This window comes from Ziziphus jujuba, chromosome 12 (genome assembly GCF_031755915.1).
Source record: "Ziziphus jujuba cultivar Dongzao chromosome 12, ASM3175591v1".
Lineage (NCBI taxonomy): Eukaryota > Viridiplantae > Streptophyta > Magnoliopsida > Rosales > Rhamnaceae > Ziziphus > Ziziphus jujuba.
Genome location: NC_083390.1, coordinates 8274056 through 8287292, shown reverse-complemented (window position 1 = coordinate 8287292; position 13237 = coordinate 8274056). Strand labels below are relative to the sequence as shown.

The following is a 13237-nucleotide window of genomic DNA, read 5'->3' as shown; positions in this document are numbered from 1 at the left end:
GCCAGAAGGTTTCAGAATAAATAATCATCCACTTTCCCTTTTTTCGTACCTGGAAAATTTTATTTTATTATTATTTTAGAAAAAAAATATAAAAAAATTTACCAAAAGAGACAGAAAACAGAGACAGGGAGAGAGAGAGATAGAGAGAGAGTGAGAATCCAATACACGTATATGTATAGTAATTATATATATTTTCATTCCCGAAACACACACACCACCAAAGAGAAACCCAGAAGACTTCCTTCCTTTTTATCTTCTTTCTTAGTCTAAGGAAGGAAGGACCCAAAAAAAAAAAAAAAAAAAGAAAAAAAAAAAGAAGGAAAACCGCGTTTGGTTTTGTTCTGAACGAAGAAGAAGAAGAAAATAAACAACCGCGTTGAGAATTTTTTTTTTTTTTTTTTTTTCCACATACATTTTCTAGTGTATGACAATGAAAGACTATGGTAATGCAAAAAACATAGCCCTATAAGCCTAGAAAATTTCCACCATTGCCCTGGAAATTTTTTTTTTTTTTTTTCAGTTTCAGGAAAAAAGAAAAAAAAGAAACCCTTTTCTTTTTGTTTCTTGAAAATGGTCATGAAGACCTTCAGATTAAGCGCCGTCGTTTTGGTGCTCATCGGGGTTTGTCTTGTTTCTACGCCATTATGTCTGGGATCTAGAATGTTTCCGGGAGGAGAGATCGAAATCGGCGAAGGGTTTCTTCGATTCGCTGAAGCGCCGGACTATCGTAACGGCTACGACTGCGCTGTTTCAACCAATAGGGAAAAGGCATCGTCCTGCGACCCATCACTGGTCCACATAGCCATGACTTTGGATTCAGAGTATCTCAGGGGTTCCATAGCCGCCGTACACTCAGTGCTGAAGCACGCCTCTTGCCCAGAAAATGTCTTCTTCCACTTCATCGCGGCCGAGTTCGACCCGGTGAGTCCCCGAGTTTTACAGAGACTCGTCCGCTCGACTTTTCCATCGCTGAGTTTCAAGGTCTACATATTCAGGGAAGACATGGTCATCAATCTAATCTCGTCTTCGATTCGTCAAGCCCTTGAGAACCCGTTGAACTACGCGAGAAACTACCTGGGTGACATGCTCGACCCGTGTGTGAACCGGGTCATCTATCTGGATTCCGATGTGATCGTCGTCGACGACATTCGCAAGCTCTGGAATACCACGCTCACGGGTTCTCGGGTAATCGGCGCCCCGGAATACTGCCACGCCAACTTCACCAAGTACTTCACCGACCGGTTCTGGTCCGACCCGGTTCTATCCCGGGTCTTCTCGACCAGGAGGCCTTGCTACTTCAACACGGGCGTGATGGTGATGGATTTGGTGAGATGGAGGGAAGGGAATTACAAGAGGAAGATCGAGAATTGGATGGAGTTGCAGCGGAAGAGAAGGATTTACGATCTGGGTTCTCTGCCGCCGTTTCTGCTGGTGTTCGCCGGAAACGTCGAAGCCATCGACCACCGGTGGAATCAGCACGGACTTGGCGGAGACAATGTGAGGGGCAGTTGCAGGTCTCTGCATCCGGGTCCGGTGAGTTTGCTCCATTGGAGTGGGAAAGGGAAGCCATGGGTTAGACTGGATGCTCGAACGCCTTGTCGTTTAGATAGCCTTTGGAAGCCGTACGATCTGTTCAAGCCACAATACCATGAGAATGACAATGTTGCCGCGGCCAATGATCAGCAGCCACTCGGCTTGTCATCTTTATCTTTATCGTCGTTTTCCTCCTCTTCGTTTTCCTCGTTGATTGGGTATTCTAGAGTGTTGCTATGAGTTTTGATATTTTATTCTTTCATATATTATTTTGTTCCATTCACATATTCTTTTGATAGATTTGTATAGATTTTTTTTTTTTAAGAAACACATTAGGAAGGGATTAGATTAATGGGTTTTTTTTTTTTTTGTTTGTAATTTTTATTTCCGGATTCATTTGTATTTCTTGATTTTGATATCAGAATTCTAAAATTTTTGGGTTCCAATCTGTGGAACAATTTTGATTAGGATTCATTTTTCTTTTGTATGTAATTTGAGTGAAGAATAACATTTGATTCAAAGTTGTTCTTTGTTCTTTCATTTTTGATTTTTTCAAGCTCTCCAAATTTTATTTTCTTTGATTGTGGTTTATGAATCAAAATTTGATACGCATTGTGCGTTGCTTGTGGAATAGTATGTTTCTGGGCCACAATTGAAGTATTATGAAATGAAAAAAAAAAAAAAATTGAAATAGAGGTGTGAATGGTTGCGAAGCAATTGTGGGAAGAAGTGGGTTCACGGGGCTTCATTGAGAATGAGAAAGAGAGCCTGACAAAGTGACAAGCCCACTTCGGTGTTAATGTCAACCACTTGGGGACCCCACTCACCCTTAAAAAGAAAAAAAAAAAAAAATTTGGTTTTCAATTGGAAGGTAGATTTACTTATTTATTAGTGGGTGAAGTTGAAGCTTTAACCTCTAAAAATTGACCTGGACTTGCACACTTATTTAACACGTCTCGTTCCATGATGCAATGGGCGCTTAGAAGCTTGCCAAGTAAGTCCTTTTAGTCATTCACCAAAAAAAAACGTTAGTATGAGAATCGGTCTTGTACGTTAAAAGTATGAGAAACTAGTCACTTTGCAAAATTTTCCACCTCATAGATTTCTGCTTCATAAAATTAGAAGTTTATAAATTCGAGTGCCAGAAAGGACAGCCTTCTTGTTTTCTTAATAATTCTTTTTTTGTCTTTTGGATGCGTTGTTCATGCATCAAAATTTCTCTGAAAGTTCGGTTTTTAGAGTCATTGGCTCACATGCCAAACAAATTATTTATCATTGCCAAAATATCATCCATTATACAAATCTGTATCATAATTTATAAATTTGGATGAATAATATTATACCTAATTTTTATTAATATTATTGAATAAATTAATAAATTTTAACTAATAAAATATGATAATATATAATAAATTTATTAGATTCAATAAAAATGATATTTATAATTATGCTTAATTTATTATCAAATATGTATTAATTTATTTTTTTAATTTAATTTTTAAAAAACTCTAAAAACAAATACTTTTCAGTTATTTTGAAAAATATTATTTTATTATTTAAAAGTTAAATAGAGTTTATATATTTTTTTAATAGATTAATAAATTAGATGACATATTACATGATAATTTAAAAAATAAAATAAATTTAAATTTATCTATTTCCATATGAAAACTTAACGAATAATATTTGGATTAATTAAATTTCACATGAACACGATACGTTGTGATAACTATTTATCACACAAAACAAAAAAAAAATTCTATTTTTTTACGCAAAAATGAACGAATTAGGAAATGGGTATATGGAAATAGCGTTGACATAGACTATTATTATTTATTTATTTTTTTGGGCAGGAACAAAAAAAAAAAAAAAAAAAAAAAACAAGTGCACCACAAAGTTGTTAAATATTGGTATAGCACTAGCAGTGATGGCATTGCGACGCAGGTCAATACACTTTTATTTGAAATTCTACCACTAAATATAACCTTATTTTCACATTTATTTTAAAGATTGAACACTTTTCTCCAACACCCAAAAAGGAGAAGAAAAGGGCAAAAAAAGAAAAAAGAAAAAGAAAAAGAAGGGAGATACGAAGTACGGACTTGTGTATATATGTACACAAATAAAACACACATACCATATGAGCCACTTGGAGAGTTTAATATTTGGTTTGAATAGAAAAGAAAATATAAAATGGTTTTTTTATTTTTTATAAATATTATTTTCTTCTCAATCAATCGTTCTCAGCTTGCTAGGGAATAAAATAATCTAACCTCCAAGGTTCTTCCTTATCCTGTTAACATCTTGGTCACTAATCTGAAACGCTTTGGTCAAAATCTCATTGGGAATTGCGGGTTTGGAAGTGAAGGAAGCGAGTGCCGCTAATTGTGTACCTGGGTTTTGACTACTAAGCCCAGACAAAGCAAACGCTGGATGGTTCAGATCACGATTATAAAGGAAATGAATCAAACCCTTTGGGAACACAAACGAATCACCTTCATTGAGTGTCTGAGTAAACAGACGATTGGACGTGTCCACGAAGCCCACAAGAACCGAACCTTGGAGACAAATGGTTACCTCAGAGGCCCTTGGGTGAGAGTGGGGTGGAACGATGCCGTTTTCGGCTATATCAACTCGGGCCAGTGTCAGGCCCAATGTGTTGAGCCCAGGTAGATTAACTTTGTTTGTGAGGGTGACATTGAAACCGAATGGGTTGGTTTTTGTGCTTCCTGGTTTGGATAGAGCAGAGGTGGTGAAATGGGAACTTGTTGCTAGCTCTGGGTCGATGCATGGTGCTCCATTGATGAAGAAGGTTTGGTTGGGTTTTGTATCTGCAACACAGTAATCTTGAAGTGGATCCGGGTCGGGTTTGACCCGTAAAAGTTGAAGGGTTAGGGAGAGGAGCAGTATGTGGAGCAATGAAGAATTACAACCCATGTTGAAGAATTTGGTTGTATGGATTTTAGCAAGCAAAAAACCAGAACTTTATATAGGAGAAAAAAATGGTGGAGAGTAAGTGTTTGAGATAATTACTGAGTGGTGGGAAGGGTGATTGAGTAGCTTAGGAGGCATTAGAGGAGGAGAAAAACACAAGGCAAGTCAAGTTTTTTCTTTTCTCTCTTTTTTTTTTTTTCCTATTATTTATTTATTTATTTTTTGCTATAGAACATTCAGTTTTGATTAAACGTGCTTTGAGCTTATTGCTTGAATTCTTTAAACTTTAAAGCAAAGCCATTTTTGGTATGTGGTTCGTTTTGGGTGTTAATTGGCGTTATTTGCAATTTGCAACAAGAATAAGCTCCATCACGATGGACCCATATGTTCCCCCTACTTTGATTCTTTAAGACGGTGTCGTTGTCTAAATTAGTATTTCCAAACGACGTTGTTTAGTTAAGATTTGTTTATTTACTTTGTCAATAATTTTTGCTATTTCCATATATTGTTTTAGTTCAACCAATTCAATCAGAGGGACCACAAGTTGAGCAAAGTAGGCTGAATAATTAATTCAGTGACCTCTGGGAGGTGTCACATGTAAGTCTTTTCTCTATTTCCCAAAGTGGGCCTTCCTTAGCATCTTGTTATTTATTTATTTATTTTTTTGATGGCTAATCTCATCTGAATCACTCTCTATGGGTTTTTTGGGTTTCTATATTCAAATCCTGAATGAGAATTTCATAGGTATGGAGGAGAGGGAAATTCGGTTGAGATTGATGTTTTCATAATTTTATGTCTTTTGGTGTCTGTTTATTCAATGTGCTTTACCTTGTTCTGTTGAAACCCCACATTTGAGCTATCTAATCTCATTTACCACCCACTTCTGTACTTCTAAAAGGTCTAAACTGTTCAACTTTTTATCAGAACTGGAACATTAATGATATTGAAAAGCTAAATACATTATGAGATATCTAAAGCTTTGAGCTCTTTTTTTAGTTTTGGCTTCCCTTTCTTTTTCTTCATCCAATGTGTTTTGTGTTAATGATTAGGTCTATGATTTTAGGAGTTTCCAGAAGTACCAGAAACAGACAAGGGTTTCACCACTGTGAAAAGGTGCATGACTGTGGAGGAATAATTTAAGTATAGAAAACAAAAGGGTAGAACCGAACACATGCTCAGGCACATGTTGTTCTATTCTTTTAATCTTTTTTATTTCCACAATTTTAAAGTCTTCCTTTTTGTCTTCATTGTAAATTTTCTTATTCTTGGGTCTCTTTGTTTGATCCAGTTGGTTGATGGTATGCTCATTGTTGTCGAGGGCCATGCTTTAAGCAACCTGTATCTTGGACTCTTAGCTTTTGTAATTCAAGCCTATAACTGAGAATTTATGGGTGAATCAATAGTGGATCTTCAAAAAGATGCACATAAGGTACACCCTTTTGTCTTTATCTTTGGAGAAGTGGCCAATTTGATTAATCTATCGCAATTATTGATTTTTCCAAATCTATGCTTTGGTTATAGTATGTTTAATATACAATTTATAATTGCTAATTCCCGAGTTTGTGCTGTTGTGGGTGTTTTTTATCTTGTTCTTGCTTGAAAAAGTATGATTGGGTTTTGATTCCTTTGTTATATGAACAGATGGGAGAGACAAATGCCTCCAATTCTGTTCTGGAAGTGTCTGTCTCATTCGGAAGGTTTGAGAATGATTCACTATCTTGGGAGAAATGGTCAGCATTCTCACCGAATAAGTACTTGGAAGAGGTTGGGAAGTGTGCCACACCTGGTTCAGTAGCTAAGAAGAAGGCCTATTTCGAAGCTCATTACAAGAAGATTGCTGCCCGGAAGGCCGAGCTCCTGGAGCAAGAGAAGGAAATGCAACATGATCTTGGCAGATCAGATGATCAAAGTGGAGGAGATCTGAACACTTTTGGCAATGGTGCAGAAACTGATATATCCAAGGACCAAACTTTTGCTGAAGAGGTTAAGCAGGAAACTAATTTGCTGGATGAGATGAGTGAGACCCATTTGGATGATCTGAAGGATGATGATCTAATTACTATAGAATGTCAAAGTTCGTCGGTTGAGATAGAGAAAGAAGAATTGGATAGCAAGCTGTCCAGTCCCAACACAAGCAAACCTGAAGATGCTGTTGTGGTGAAGAAAATGGAGACTATTTCTAATGGATCTCAAGGCATAAAGGAAGCTCCGCAGGATCTGGACAGTGGCATAGTATGTGATTCAAAGATTAAGGAGAAAAAGGTGAAATTGGATTATCCGAATCCGAAGGAATCCCGGAAGGTGAAGTTGCTTTTTTTAAGTTTCTGTATGAAATCTTGAATCTAGATATTATGTAGAATATTATGTCTCACATTCTTATGCCAATTCCCTTTTTTTATTTTTTTCAAATAGGCTAATCCAATGAACAAGGAGGGAAATATGGCTAGGGTAAAGAAGAGTCCAGTAACCCCCCTGACTAAAACGCCTAAGAATTCTACCGTAGTGTCCAAGTCAACACCAAATTCAAGTAGAGTATATGCATTAAAATCTTCTGCAAATAGGGTTGATAATGGAGCAACACCAAGGAACAAGAATCCTTCTGATGGAGAAACCAAGAAAGTTGCTCCTAAATCTCTGCACATGTCACTCGGTATGGGTCCCACAAATTCCTATTCATCTTCTCCTACCACCGCTAGGAAGTCTTTTATTATGGAGAAAATGGGGGATAAGGACATTGTTAAAAGAGCGTTTAAGTCATTTCAAAACAATTTCAGCCAATTGAAATCTTCCAGTGAAGAGAGATCTGCATTGCATGATCAGGTTTGTCCATTTGTTATATTTCTTGTTTGAATTAGCAAGCGATTTATTTAATTTTCTTTGATGATGAAAAGGTTACAGCTAGATTCCTAATAAATTTGCTTATGATAATCAGGGACAGGTATCTACGAAGGAGACAAAACTTAGGGTTTCTGCTTCTATAACTCCAAAGAAAGAAAATGGAAGGTAATAATTTATTATTCAACTTATGGATGTATTGGCAATTGCATTATCGCATCTTTTTATATATTTAATTGTTTTCTAGTTTTGTTGTTTTCATGCATGTTAACCTGCATTATGACACTGTTATTCTGTGTGTGAGAATATATTTACTACCATATATTGCATAATGTGTTATTACCTGTAGATTCCAAATTCTTTTTGCCTCCTACAGACGATAATGAATTACAATTTGTAACTCATTTTACTTGTGAAAATTTCCTTAAAATTTTTAGGTGCTGTAGATATGTGGAAATCATGATATAAGAATAAGTTATTCATTCTGTACATTTTGTTCAAGAATAAATGCAGATTTAGTCTTTCTTTCTTTCTTTTTCTCTTGTTTTTTATTTTTATTTTTGTTTTTTTATTTTTTCTTAATAGATATTCTTAAGTGTTTTAACATTGTAATTATTATTCTGAAATAGGTCACTCAAAACAGGTGGTCTGGATAAAAGAAATGCTAAAACCCCATCATCTTTTGGCTTGAAAAGTGATGAAAGAGCAGAAAAAAGAAAAGTGGTATGCATAACAAATTCTCAATAATACATCTATCTATCTATCTATTTTTGTTGCTTTGTCTTTCTGTCATAGATACATGCTCAACATATGCATGCATATTTAGTTCCTTTTGACATCTTAATTAATATATATTTTTTTGATTTACCACTTATCTTATCATCACCTTTGTTGATATTTTTTGAGGTTTTAAAGAAAATTGAGGAAAAATCAAATGCCAAAGAAGCTGAGAGAACACGTCTCCAATCAAAATCGAAGGTTCTAATATACTTTTATTTTATAAAGGGCATATATTTCCATCCATGTCATCATATCTGTATAGCTGCACGTTTGCCTAAGAAAAAAACCATATAAAAGCAGATTAGTCTCACGTCTTCGAGTAAATGTCCATGATAACTACTGTTGAAGATGTTGTTATTAAGTCATAAGACGTGGACTCATATTTACTAGTCTACAAAAATGTCTCAAGTCTCAACATCTTATGCTTTGAGTTTTGATACAGGAGGAAGAGGAGGCAGAGATCAAAAAGCTAAGACAGAGCCTTAAATTTAAAGCCACTCCCATGCCGGGCTTTTACAGGGGACAAAAAGTGTCAAAAAGCAGTATAGATAAGGTATACTTTCCACAGCACTTCCATTTTCAATTGCAAATGGTTATAAATTTATAATATGTGATACCATGCCATGTAAAGATGCATCATGGGCAATTCTTTTTTGCATCGACTACTGAGATCCAGACACATAGATACATAACGGTGCCATCTCCATATTTTTGGTTCTATATTTATCTTTTGTAACCACCAACACTTTAATATTGGTAGTTGGAAATGGTGGGCCAAAAGGACTTGTGGAAATTCATTTAAGTGGGATTTAAAACTTGAGCTGAAATCAATGTTACATTATTCTACAAGTTATTACTAGTTATGGCAGATGAACTGGGCAGGCCCTGGTTTGCTGTTAAAATAAGTGTCTTGTTGGTTGTCATCAAAATGAATGTGTTGTGTCACCTATTTTTGTTTGTTTGTTTGTTTGTTCTTGATTTTGTTTTTTATTTATATTTTTCGAACTGTGGACCTTTGCTAGAGAAAGTGGTGGCCTTACCAATAGGTCATTGGACCCAAAAAAAAAAAAAAAAAGGTTTACATGTTTTCTTACATCGGTCATAGTTTAAAAAGCACCCAATAACTTATTGGTAGAAGGAACTTCCATGAATGTTGGTCCTAGCTAATTCTGTTATATTTGCACATGGTCTAAGCAAGGTTAAGGGCTCGAGGACAATAAGATTTATGAATACCGCAAGAAAAAGAAGTGTGTCTTATTCATCGATATGCAAATCAGTATGATAAGCTACGGCTACAATATCCATGACGCTATCCTTGTGGTTTTGGAACTTTTTATGGGGGTTTTTCTTCTCAATCATGTTAGGTATGATTATGATGTGTTTCTAACGATAATTATGCAGATGGGTTCCAAGAATGAGAGCGGTAGATGAGAAAATATCCCTTGGGATGGAAAAGTTATGCATCATCTACCAAGAAGATATACATGTATTTTTGGGGAGTCTTAACTGTTTGGCAGAAAAGGAAGGTTATATGGATGGCTCATCCAAGCATAGAAGATATTATTGGCAACAGGCAATCAAAGATGAGCCACAAACATGTATATCTCAATGGTCAGAACCAAACGACGGATAAAGCTGATATTTTTTTCTATGTGGGGCATTTCTATATTATGTGAGTGAGATACGTAGCCTGTTGGTCCTACCCTATTCCATGGGGTCCTACACTTTAAATTCCCTTCATCATGTTCGTGAGAAAGGAAAAATATTTTATGTATAAGCAGTTGTATTGTGGGAAATCATAAAAAGTCTCCCACTTGTCTGTACAATAACTATGCATCCACCTCAATATAGCAAGGAACCTAGTTAAAGAATTTATTTTATTTTTATAAATTTTGTGATTAAATATTTATTTATTTTTATCAGGTGTGGACAAATGGTTAAAAATGCAGAAATTAAAGATAAGTCAGCGGTAGAATTTTGCCGAGTCTCATGCCCTTCACATGTTTGATTCATATCTTAAATGACCCAGCACGGCTAGTGGTAATTGGCATCAAGTGGTTGAGTCCTGTGGTGGGCATTGATAAAATTTCCAATGATGATTTGAACCACAAGTGGGGTAACCTTATGGCAATTTTACCAAGAGGATCTTCAAGTAAAAGTAATTTTTTTTTTTTTTTTTTGGCTGAAAACAAGAAAAAGTAAATTACTTAACAAATAAGGCCAAAATAGCCCGTTTATGATTAACTAGTGGAATATAAAATTTTCCAACTTCATTTTGGTAGGTATGCTTTTCCATAGAAAGTCACGATGGCTGGATAAGAAAAAAACAATCTGAAATGGTATGATCGTCGATTCCTTGAACAGTTCCGGCAAAACCATATATCTCTAAGTTTTCACATAGGGTCGATTGAAAGAGCAAAACAGCAAGAAAAATGAGTTTGTTGGGAGACCCTGTTGTGATTGTTTCATGCTTCCTAGTTCTGTCTATTCTGTTAGCGTTTATCAAGATATTTCATAAACTATGGTGGATTCCTACTCGCGTACAGTGTTTGATGGGTTCACAAGGAATCCAAGGCCCTTCTTACAGATTCGTGTATGGAAGTACCAAAGAAGCACTGAGGATGAGAAACGAAGCCATGGCTACCCCTATGGGTTTATCACATGCCATATTCCCTAAAGTTCAGCCTCATATCGATTTCTGGCTCAACAAATATGGTAGCAAGCTATTGGACATCATTCTATGAATATTTTACGTATGAAGCTATAATTTATTTATTGATTGTTTTTTTTTTTTTTTTTTTTTTTTTTCATTTTATTGATAGGAAAGAATTATCTTCAGTGGTATGGAACTCGAGCTCAACTGGTTATAACTGAACAGGAGTTGATCAAAGAAATACTTAATAATAGAGACGGAACATTTTCAAAAACTGACAGTCAAGGCTTTGTCAAGAAGCTACTCGGAGATGGTCTTGTGACCACTAAAGGTGAGAAGTGGGCGAAACTGCGAAAACTGGCCAATTATACCTTTCACGGAGAGAGTTTGAAAGTAAGTTCTTAGCTTTGCTATATACCATTTACTATTAATTTTATTTGGGCATGGTAAGTGATTGTTTGTGAAAAAGAAACAGGGGAGTAAAGTTGGTGTTGTTGTTGTTATTGGTGTTGTTGTTATCTGCCAACAAAGTACTAATCACTATTCAGAAAATTTTGACAAGAGAGGAAGAGATCATGCTAATTGTATGATGGGATTGTTTACAGGGTATGTTTCCTGCCATGATCTCTAGTGTTGAGATGATGCTGGAAAGGTGGAAATCATATGAAGGTACAGAGGTGGAGGTATTTGAAGAATTCAGATTGTTGACTTCAGAAATAATTTCTAGAACAGCATTTGGAAGTAATTATCTAAGAGGGAAGGACATTTTTGAGATGCTTAGGAGATTGGCCTTGTTGACAACCAAAAATATGTATAAACTTAGGCTCCCTGGCATCAGGTAAATTCCTTTTGGATAACCTAAATTTAGGAAATGATATTCTCTTCTTTTGCTACTATTTCATTGGTCCATTTTGCAGCAAGTTTTTTAAAACTGGCGATGAGATTGAAGCGGACATGCTTGAGAAAAAAATTCGCAACTGCATCATAGAAATAATCAAGGAAAGAGAAGAGAAGGTAACAAGTGGTGAAGAAGACAGCTTTGGAAGTGATTTTCTTGGATTGCTTTTAAAGGCTCACCATGATGCCAATGACAAGCAGAGGATTTCATTGGACGATTTGGTTGATGAGTGTAAAACATTTTATTTTGCCGGACAAGAAACTACTAACACTTTACTTGGATGGACAGTCCTTCTTCTAGCAATCCACACAGATTGGCAAGAACAAGTTAGAAAGGAAGTGCTCAATTTATTTGGCCATGAAAATCCAAATCCAGATAGCATAGCGAAACTAAAAATAGTAAGTAAGCGCGAGAAAGTCATTTAAAATTTGAAGTCCTGATATATATATTTTTTTAAATTTTTTTCTTTCTTGCAGATGAGCATGGTCTTCAATGAAACTCTTCGATTATATCCTCCCGTTATTGGCTTTGTAAGAAAAGTTGAAAGGGAGGTTAGACTGGGAAAGCTGATTCTTCCTGCTAATCTGAACTTATATATGGCAACTTTAGCAGTTCACCATGATCCACAAATATGGGGAGAAGATGTTAATCAGTTCAAACCAGAAAGATTCTCTGAAGGTGTTTCCGAAGCGACTAAAAACAGCTCAGCTGCATTTTTTCCATTTGGAATGGGGCCTCGAAACTGTGTGGGCAACAACTTTGCTATCACTGAAGCAAAGATCGCTATTTCCATGATTCTTCAACACTATAGCTTTACCCTTTCTCCAGCCTATGTCCACATGCCATTTCAGTTTATTACCCTTCATCCACAACATGGAATACAGGTGATGTTACAGCCACTCTAGAGACTAATGACATACCCATAGAACTTGTTGGTGCACTTGAAAAACACAGTAATTTGGTTTGAGCCTCCTGAGTCCTAACATGGGAGTTTACAAGTACGGCAACTGTATGAGAATTGTTACACTTCAGAGTGACTTTGGGAAATGTTTATGCTGCTCATAGATTAGCATCATTCCAACTTGCAAGCTTTGAATTAAATTTCAATGAAGAAGTTGACAATGTCCCATGAAAGATACACTTGGATGTATTCATCATGTTTCATTTCTTAGACGTGCCAGATTCTATTCCAATCTGATATGTTGGTTACCCTTCATGGAAGATTGAAGAGTGTAGGACAAAAGGTGATCGACACAAAAAAAGATTTGTTATGAGAAATCCTTAAAGTAATTAAGTAGAAGTAGAACAACCCTGAAATGTCATGAAATGTTACAAACTAATTTGTTTTAAGCCGTCTTACCATTGAGAAGAAAAGAATTGAAAAAACATATATATATATATTGGGATATTAGCCTAAAAAAATCCCAAAAGAGATAGGAAACTAGGAATTAAACTCACCTTGCTTTTCATGCATAGACAATTTGGAAATAAAAGATTTGATGGTACAAAATATGGCTAATAATTGAGGCAATGCCAACAATTGAATGTTTTGTCATCTGCATTTAGTATCTAGGAAAGGCCTAATACAGAAAATCTTCTTAGAG

General features: G+C 35.7%; 4 protein-coding genes across 8 annotated transcripts; 3 read left to right on the top strand and 1 right to left on the bottom strand.

Moving 5' to 3' along the window:
• The first annotated feature begins 226 nt into the window (after positions 1 to 226).
• Positions 227 to 2073, top strand: LOC107428773 (probable galacturonosyltransferase-like 9). The gene has a single exon (XM_016039363.4). It carries the CDS (start codon positions 571 to 573, stop codon positions 1771 to 1773), a length of 1203 nt encoding a protein of 400 aa, XP_015894849.1. The 5' UTR covers positions 227 to 570; the 3' UTR covers positions 1774 to 2073.
• Positions 2074 to 3401: 1328 nt separating this feature from the next.
• Positions 3402 to 4625, bottom strand: LOC107428765 (germin-like protein subfamily 1 member 1). The gene has a single exon (XM_048462806.2). It carries the CDS (start codon positions 4468 to 4470, stop codon positions 3802 to 3804), a length of 669 nt encoding a protein of 222 aa, XP_048318763.1. The 5' UTR covers positions 4471 to 4625; the 3' UTR covers positions 3402 to 3801.
• A 381-nt stretch (positions 4626 to 5006) lies between these two features.
• On the top strand, positions 5007 to 9962 carry LOC107428763 (protein WVD2-like 7). Of its 5 annotated transcripts, none has more exons than XM_060813487.1 (10): positions 5007 to 5064; positions 5517 to 5580; positions 5756 to 5896; positions 6109 to 6768; positions 6880 to 7287; positions 7400 to 7470; positions 7932 to 8025; positions 8209 to 8280; positions 8525 to 8635; positions 9281 to 9474. In XM_060813487.1, the coding sequence occupies exons 3-10, from the start codon at positions 5855 to 5857 to the stop codon at positions 9362 to 9364; spliced, it is 1542 nt and encodes a 513-aa protein (XP_060669470.1). In that variant the 5' UTR covers positions 5007 to 5064; positions 5517 to 5580; positions 5756 to 5854; the 3' UTR covers positions 9365 to 9474. The 5 variants fall into 5 exon arrangements, with proteins under 5 accessions (XP_060669470.1, XP_060669471.1, XP_060669468.1 ...); XM_060813488.1 differs by lacking the exon at positions 5007 to 5064 and adding an exon at positions 5118 to 5211 and having other exon boundaries at positions 8218 to 8280; positions 9281 to 9475; XM_060813485.1 differs by lacking the exon at positions 5007 to 5064 and adding an exon at positions 5120 to 5211.
• Positions 9963 to 10102: 140 nt separating this feature from the next.
• Positions 10103 to 12806, top strand: LOC132800230 (cytochrome P450 CYP749A22-like). The gene is made up of 6 exons (XM_060813481.1): positions 10103 to 10240; positions 10365 to 10797; positions 10905 to 11128; positions 11341 to 11573; positions 11653 to 12031; positions 12110 to 12806. The coding sequence occupies exons 2-6, from the start codon at positions 10515 to 10517 to the stop codon at positions 12536 to 12538; spliced, it is 1548 nt and encodes a 515-aa protein (XP_060669464.1). The 5' UTR covers positions 10103 to 10240; positions 10365 to 10514; the 3' UTR covers positions 12539 to 12806.
• Positions 12807 to 13237: the final 431 nt, after the last annotated feature.

Coding starts and splice junctions, on each gene's coding strand:
- LOC107428773 (XM_016039363.4), top strand. CDS start 571: ATGGTCATGAAGACCTTCAGATTAAGCGCCGTCGTTTTGGTGCTCATC.
- LOC107428765 (XM_048462806.2), bottom strand. CDS start 4,470: ATGGGTTGTAATTCTTCATTGCTCCACATACTGCTCCTCTCCCTAACC.
- LOC107428763 (XM_060813487.1), top strand. CDS start 5,855: ATGGGTGAATCAATAGTGGATCTTCAAAAAGATGCACATAAG. Junction 8,281..8,524: donor GTCTCCAATCAAAATCGAAG/GTTCTAATATAC, acceptor GTTTTGATACAG/GAGGAAGAGGAGGCAGAGAT. Junction 8,636..9,280: donor CAAAAAGCAGTATAGATAAG/GTATACTTTCCA, acceptor GGTCTAAGCAAG/GTTAAGGGCTCGAGGACAAT.
- LOC132800230 (XM_060813481.1), top strand. CDS start 10,515: ATGAGTTTGTTGGGAGACCCTGTTGTGATTGTTTCATGCTTCCTAGTT. Junction 10,798..10,904: donor TTTCTGGCTCAACAAATATG/GTAGCAAGCTAT, acceptor TTTTATTGATAG/GAAAGAATTATCTTCAGTGG. Junction 11,574..11,652: donor CTTAGGCTCCCTGGCATCAG/GTAAATTCCTTT, acceptor TCCATTTTGCAG/CAAGTTTTTTAAAACTGGCG.